The 7,782-nt window shown below is 40.4% G+C and overlaps 2 protein-coding genes and 1 pseudogene across 2 annotated transcripts; 1 reads left to right on the top strand and 2 right to left on the bottom strand.

The window, feature by feature from the left end:
* Window positions 1-204: 204 nt before the first annotated feature.
* LOC136801264 (baeyer-Villiger monooxygenase-like) lies at window positions 205-1,587 on the top strand. Its single transcript, XM_067057893.1, has 2 exons — window positions 205-287; window positions 544-1,587. Exon 2 carries the CDS (start codon window positions 552-554, stop codon window positions 1,389-1,391), a length of 840 nt encoding a protein of 279 aa, XP_066913994.1. The 5' UTR covers window positions 205-287; window positions 544-551; the 3' UTR covers window positions 1,392-1,587.
* Window positions 1,588-1,996: 409 nt separating this feature from the next.
* LOC136801247 (uncharacterized) lies at window positions 1,997-4,163 on the bottom strand (annotated as a pseudogene).
* A 489-nt stretch (window positions 4,164-4,652) lies between these two features.
* LOC136801246 (uncharacterized) lies at window positions 4,653-7,489 on the bottom strand. Its single transcript, XM_067057878.1, has 2 exons — window positions 5,958-7,489; window positions 4,653-5,823 (listed from the first exon to the last, which is right to left on the bottom strand). The coding sequence occupies exons 1-2, from the start codon at window positions 7,487-7,489 to the stop codon at window positions 4,653-4,655; spliced, it is 2,703 nt and encodes a 900-aa protein (XP_066913979.1).
* Between the last annotated feature and the right edge of the window lie 293 nt (window positions 7,490-7,782).

The following is a 7,782-nucleotide window of genomic DNA, read 5'->3' as shown; positions in this document are numbered from 1 at the left end:
TTCCGGGATAACCATTATTTGAAAATAAAATCTGCTATTCTTTAGATGCACTTTTGGAAGTGTATTTATTCAAAATACTCTTTTAAAATCTCCCTTTTCCTGCCGTGATTTGACAAGATGGAGGGTCAAATTACAAAAAGGTTTTGTGAAATTAATTTTGATTTGTTTGTTTAATTTGGCATTACGTAAGTGTTTCAAGCGATTTGTCTTAACATATTTAATATCATTCGTATTACTTCATCTCGTATAACGTTTTAGCAGACAGCTTTGCATACATCTTGAAAGAGGTTAGTATTTTTCATTCAATATCACTTTGTTCACTTGTAACTTAAAATGCTTTTCCTTTTTTTTTTTGATACATTGTTAAATATTCTAATCCAGCTCGATGTTTCTGATATATACTTGACGTCGAGCTTAATATCCTAAGATACTAGTTACAGTCTGAATCATCAAAGGTCCACCACCTCCCAATAATTCAGATACTTCAGAGTAAAAAGAATTTCTTTATTTAAAAGTAACACCAATGTTTTCATTTTGTTACAGGGAAAGAAATGGGCTTGCTAGAAGCATTCGGGTTTGAGCTCGTATTCATGTTGATTGAAGGGCTCTTTGTTTTAACACTTGGAGTTTGCTGCTACATTTTGTCGTATTTCATCTCATGGTTGTACATTGTTGGATTCCTCTCCCTTCTTTATTGGTTTTTGGTCACCGAAAGAACTCCTTCACCACAAGAAATACGAAAGCGTAAAGATACTTTTGTTGTCATCGTCGGTGCTGGCTATTCCGGATTATGTGCGGCTATCCGGTTGAAAAAAGAACGTATCCGCTTTGTTTTGATCGAGAAATCGGAAACGCTTGGCGGAACATGGTGGGATAACAAATATCCGGGGGCTGCTTGTGATGTTATGTCTCATTTCTATAGCCTATCATTCAAGCCCAATCCTTTTTGGTCTACCAGTTTTCCTTCCCAACCCGAAATCCTCACTTATCTAGAAGATACAGCAGATTATTACGGTATCCGAGAATACGTCAAATTCGGCTGCAAAGTCGAGACATGTGAATTCAACAAAGAAACGCAAAAATGGTCAGTCAAAACTTCGACCGGTCAGGAAATCGAATGCAATTATCTCATCTCTGGTATAGGAGCTTTACATGTCCCTAAATTCCCCAGTTTGAAAGGAATGGAAGAATTTCAAGGAGAGCATTTTCACACTGCTCAATGGAAAGACGATTTTGATTGGTCAGGAAAACGTGTTGGAATTATCGGTACCGGCTGTTCAGCCGTACAAGTCGTTCCATCCATTGCAGAGCGTTGTAAAGATCTCTATGTCTTCCAGAGGACGCCATCTTGGATCGTACCCAGACCTTCGTTCCCATACCCCTCGTGGTGAAATCCTTTTCCAAATGGCTTTTCATAAAGGATCAAAGCTAGCGGAGACGATGAAGACGATGTCTAAATTTCTTATGCAATCAGAAATCAACGAGCCAGAGCTGAAAGAGAAATTAACACCAAGCTACGACATAGGATGTAAGCGTGTCACCATCTCAAACTGTAGAGAATGAGTGTTGTGAGGTTGTTCAATGATTTGATATAAGTTTCTTCTGTTAAAAAACCATTTCAAAACGTGGCGTGAGCTACCCTCACAACCTTCTCTGATTAAATGAAAATTTCCACAGCTTTTATAGCATATCAACATGTCAAAATATCTAAAAATGTCATTAGGGAATACAATCATACAAAAGAAATAAGAGGGATTTCTAGATAAGCTAGAAATCCCTAATGACTAGATAAATTACAAACAAATTCTTGTAAGTCATTTGGGAATTAATACGTGTATCAAATAAACTATTCATTTTAAATGTAAACAAAATTCCGCATGTCATTTGGGAAAATGACGTCAGTTCAGCAGCAATTAAACACAAAGAAAAGCTCCTTTGGTGGAGCGTGCGTCGAAGTCAGTAATAACACAAGATGTTTTACAATATACCCCTCCCCTTAACGAACGTTGGGAAGTTCAAGTCTGTAGATCTTCGAAGTGGGTCGGAGGTATGTACCAGCATTCGTCTTTACATACGCCATTCGAATTCGACTGTCTCGTCCGGGTATTGTTTCCACAATAATACCAAGTGGCCATTGTCCTCTTGGTGCATCCATGTGCAGGAGGACCATATCACCAACTTGCAGGTTTCTCCTTTCTTCGACCCATTTGCCTCTTGTTGTCAGTGTTGGGAGATATTCAGATCTCCATCTATTCCAGAAGTGTTCTAAGCACATCTGAATGTGCTTCCATCGTTTGCGATAGCATTTTGTTATGTCCAAATCTTTGTCTGTATTGAGTAGGACTTCTGCGTTGTTGAATCCTTTTAGCAGGTGGTTCGGTGTTAGTGCCTCTAAGTCTTTAGGATCTTCACTGATTGGAGTTAGTGGACGACTGTTCACGATATTTTCCACTTCAGTTATGAATGTCATAAGTTGAAATTCGGTTAATATTAGATTCTTCAAGGTGAATTTCATGCTTGTTTTGACGGTTCGAACTAGTCGTTCCCAGGCTCCACCCATGTGTGGCGCCGATGGAGGGTTGAATTGCCATTCAATCTCCCTGAGTGAACAAAATTCCCCAATCTTGCGCTGGTTCAATTTTCTTAGTTCTTCTTTGAGCTCGTTTACCGCACCTTTAAAGTTTGAGCCACAATCCGAGAGCAGCTTCCTTGGTTTCTGTCTGCGACTGATGAAGCGTTGGAGTGCGTTTAAAAAATCGTCAGTTTCCATACTTTCTACAACTTCAAGATGGACGCATCGGACCGTCATGCATGTAAATAGTGAAACCCAGCGCTTCAGACGTTTGCGACCTTGTTTAACGAGAATTGGTCCAAAGAAATCCACACCAGTATTGGTGAATGGTGGTTGGTTGAGTTGCATTCTGCTGTTAGGTAAGTCAGCCATCATTGGAATCTCAGGTTTGTTTTTAAATCTTTGACATTCCACGCATGCTTTGATGACTGTTTTGATTACTTGCCTTCCACATAATATCCAATATTTCTGTCTAACTTCGGATAAGGTTTGATTTACACCACTGTGACCATTCTCTTTGTGATATTTCTCAGCAATAAGTGACGCAACATGTCCTTTGGGGATAACAATTTGATGTTTTGCTTCAAATGAGACAGGGGCATTCTTAAGTCTACCGCCGATTCTCAAGATGCCATTTTTGTCCAGGAATGGTTTGAATTGATAGAGTTTGCTCTCCTTTTCAACTTCCTGTTTCTTTGTAAGGTCATCAATTTCTTCATCGAATTCTGATAGCTGAACATCCTTGATGACGATAATTGTTGCAGCTTTGATTTCTTCTGGTGTTAGGTAAGGTTTTCCTTTGTCACGTTCCTTCTTGGAATTCTCACGTTTCCTTTTAGCTTCTGCTCGAAGTTACTGGTATAACGAAGAACCCAAGCCATGTAACGTATAATCTTGTTAAAGTTTGAGTAATCTGTGTAAGGTAACCAGGTTGAATTGTCCTGTCTAATCATTGAAATGAAGGTTTTTCTGATTTCGGTATCACCAGGGTCGATTTCTTCAATTTTCTTGTCCTTCCAAGTTGATTCGTCTGCCATTAAGAATGATGGTCCTTTGAGCCAACTTCGTTTTTTGTTTCCATGAAGTAGTTCTTCTACGCTGAAGACTCCTCTTGTGGTAATGTCACCAGGATTTTCTTCACCATTAACGTGATGCCATTGTGTAGGTTGTGTCACTTCTCGAATTTCTGAGACTCTGTTTGCTACGAAGGTCTTGAAACGATTCCTTTCATTTGTTATGTATTGGAGGGTCAGTGTCGAGTCACTCCAAAAATGACTGTCCTCGATTGGCAAGTCAATTTCTTTGATGATTAATCTGTATAATCGTACTGCAATTGTTGCTGCACTTAATTCCAATCTTGGTAGGGGAACTTGTTTTGTTGGTGCAACTCTTCCTTTGGCTGATACAAAGCTAACGCTGATCGGTTCTGTGGTTGTTCTGAGATAAGCAACTGCACCATAGGCGTTTTCTGATGCATCGCCAAAGATATGTAGTTGAATCTTGGATGATATTGGAATGTTGTAGCATCTCTCCAACTTGAACATGTCGATAGTGGATAGGCCAGATTGCCATTTGTTCCACTTTCTTTGAATTTCGTAGTTTACTGGTTCATCCCAATTTGTGCCATCTTTCCATACATCTTGTAGTATCATCTTTGCAGTAGTGGTGAAAGGTGAAAGAAACCCCAGTGGGTCATACAGTGAGCTAACAACGCTAAGGATTCCTCTCTTGGTTGAAGAAGCGTTCACAATGTTTGGCAGGAATGTTAGCACATCTTCTTTGGTATTCCAAGTGATGCCAAGTGCTTTAGTAGAATGATTTTGTCCATCTTCCATCTGAATGTTTACTGAAGGTGATATCAATTCTTGTGGTACATTCTTGAGTAGTTCTGGGTCGTTGCTAACGAATTTGGTTAAGCGATTTCCGCCCAGCTTTGTGATGTCGATAACTTCTTTGATAAGTTGTTGACCAGTTTCGATGTTTTCTGTAGATTTTAATAGGTCATCCACATAGAACGATCGTAAGATTGTCTCAATCGTGCTTGGGTCGAAGTCTCCTAAGTGATCCCTTGCACATCTTTTTAGAGCATAGTTGGCACACGTTGGTGAGCATGTTGCACCCATGATATATGAACCAACATTTGGTAGGTGTCTGGTTGATCAGGTGAGTCAATATCTTCTTTCCAAAGGAACCTCAATGATTGTGTGTCCTCTTGGTTGACTTTCACTTGATTGAACATTCCTTCAATGTCTGCGGAAAATGCAAAGTGGTGTGTTCTGAATCTCATTAGTACTCCAAGCATATTGTTAAGCAGATCTGGTCCAGTGTATAGAGCATCGTTTAAGCTTGTTCCTTGAAACTTTGCAGCTGCATCAAACACAAGACGAATTTTGCCTGGTTTGTTTGGGTTGAAGACGCCATAATGCGGTAGATACCATGTTCTTGGGTGTGCGGTAGCTGCCTCTTCTGACGTCATCTTTCTTGCATAACCAATCTCAAGATATTTGGTCATACTTTGGTCGTAAAGCTTTCGAAGGTTTGGTTCTCTTCTCAGCTTGTTTTGAAGTTGGTGGAATCTTTTCTCGGCCACAGTACGGTTGTTTGAAAGTGTTACATCTTTCTTCCAAAGCATTGGTACTTGATACTTTCCATCAGCGAGAACAGTTTCCGATTCCAGCTTTTCGTGACACCGTTTATCCTCTATCGATAGGGCTTCGTCACGGTCTGATGGGTTTGTAATAAAGTCTTGATCCCATATTCTTTGTACACAGTGATGGAGATCAGCTTCTGGTTCGATAACAATTCTGTTCATTGATACCGTCTCTGGTTGTCCACTGGCACCGAAGAGGGTCCATCCAAAGATTGTTTTGATAGCCAGTGGTTCGGAATTTTCTCCTTCCTTGACTTCCAAGGGTATGTGGACGGATGGAACGTTTGCTCCTATGAGAATTCCAATTTCTTCATAAAGAGCATTGTGTAGTTTTATGCCCTTCTCCTCCTTCATCTTTTTCATCATTGTTGAAGGATATTGCTGCTTTGGCATGTGGAAGCTTGATTTTGGCACAATATAGCAGATATAGCAGTGGTCAATGTTGACACCGATTCCATCGTCTCTGTTTTCGACACGCATTGACGTTTCTTTGACTTTAGTTTTTGTCCCAATGTCATTGATTGTTGTTATGGTGATCTTCTTATCCTTTTTCTTCAGTTTGAGTTTCTTGGCAACGTCATCTCTGACCAAAGTGCTTTGACTACCTGTGTCCAAAAGTGCGTAGGTAGTGATAGACGAAGAATCCAGTCATTGAAGCTTTACTGGAACGACCGATAGATACACTGTACCAGATGGTTCAACAACTTGAGTGTTTCCTAAGAATGACTCTTTTACATGTTCAGTGAAGTATTCATGTAGCGTGGTATGATGACGTTCATCGCAACCAGCGTTAAACAATTGTTCTTTGATTTGCATTTTGAAGTAAAGTGGTCCTTCTTCAAGCAGTTGTAGCAAAGATTCAACTTCTTTGCCATTTCAAAGCGTTCTGGTTGATCCAGTGATACATATTTTGGACATTTGTGAATTTGATGCTCATCCTTGCATATGTAGCATTTGTTGTTTGACTTGTTTTCTTTGGATTTTGTTTTTGTTCCTTGTTGTCCTGTTGGTTTTCCATCTCCAATTTTGCCAGACCAATTTGATCGATGGCCATTGTCATGTGATTGATTTTGCTTCCCTTGTCCTTGTCCATTTCTTAAGTCTCTATGATCTTTGCGGTCCTTGTGATCCTTTCTATCGTCATTCTTTCTTGGTAGATAAGAGTCTTTGGATGCAAGAATCCTTTCTTGAAGCCAGGCTTCCAAGTGGGTGAGATTTGGTTCACAGGATCTTCTCAGGGTAAGACAATAATCAGCCCATTTATGTAGCAGGTACTGCGGAAGTTTGGTGCAGGCTTGTCGAAGGATGTCTGTGCTGTATAGGTCGGAAACATAGTTTAGTTTTCGTAGCGTCACCAGGCAATCACTTAGTGTGTAGTAGAACTCGGTGAGCGAAGTTTGATCTCTGTTGCCAATTGGTTTGTAGTCGACAATCTTTGTGATGACAGACTCTGCAATTCTTGATCGTTGACCAAACATGTACTTTATTCTTCTGAGTGCGAGGACGTAGCCTTCATGGTCATTTCTGAAGCCTTGGATCGACCTCTTGACTTCCCCTCGTACAGCTTGATGTAGATAGATGCATTTCTGAAGCGTGGTCAAATATCCTTGGTTGTGGACAAGATCTCTAAAACTGGTTATGAATTCTACGTAGCTTGATGGAGTGCCATCAAACCATGGTATTCTGATCCTTGGTAGACCTTGCTGTACAAACCATGTGGCGAGTGTATCTTCCATTTTATTACCAGCCAGTTGATACGGTGGTTTGTTGATGTCGAGCTCATCTATCCATGCATCGACCTTGTTAGAGTTGGTTGGTATAGATGAGTGATCTGTAGTTGTTTGATTCTTCGGTACTGCATCCTTTGCCGCATGTTCTTTTGGGGTGCTGATAATCTGGAAAGGTGATGGATCCACTCTGCTACGTTGTGGTTGAACATACGTCGATTTGTCGAATGCATTGGAAAATGTTGTGCAAGTAGGAGCTATGGTAGTCACGAATGGATTAACCATAGTTGTTAGTGGCAATGTTGGATTGGATTGAAATCCTGGCGCAGCTACGTTTAGTGTGCTTGCTGGTAGTGTTGTGATTGGAGCCAAATTCTCAAGCTCCTTGGTGATTTCCTTTTGTGCTTCGTCCATTCGGAGGAATTTCCCAAGTAGCCAATCTGATCCACCAGCTTCCGAAGGGGGATTATCTTTTAGCAGTTCAAGATAATCGTCGATCTTGGATTTAATGGATTTAATGTTGTCGGTTTGAAACTTCATGTCATCCATCTGTATCATCACCAAGATCTTCAAGTTTTTGGTTGATGACGTGAGCTTCTTCCAAAACAAGAATCATCGAGTCGTACAATGAGCGAATTCTGGTACGACTGCCATTCATCTTCATAATTTCCTCAATCAAGTTGATTCGTTTGGTTATTGAGCCTTTCTTTCCACCTCGTTTTCTGCGAAGACTCGCTATCTTCAGATCCACAGACATCTGGTCTCCAGTTTCACTAGTGACAGACATCGTTTGGTGATTGAATGTGAGCAGTTGATTTTGTCAGCGACGATCG

This window comes from Clytia hemisphaerica, unplaced genomic scaffold, assembly GCF_902728285.1.
Source record: "Clytia hemisphaerica strain Z4C2 unplaced genomic scaffold, Clytia hemisphaerica genome assembly, whole genome shotgun sequence".
NCBI lineage: Eukaryota > Metazoa > Cnidaria > Hydrozoa > Leptothecata > Clytiidae > Clytia > Clytia hemisphaerica.
The sequence above is the reverse complement of the archived record's forward strand: the minus strand, read 5'-3'. Positions and strand labels throughout refer to the sequence as shown.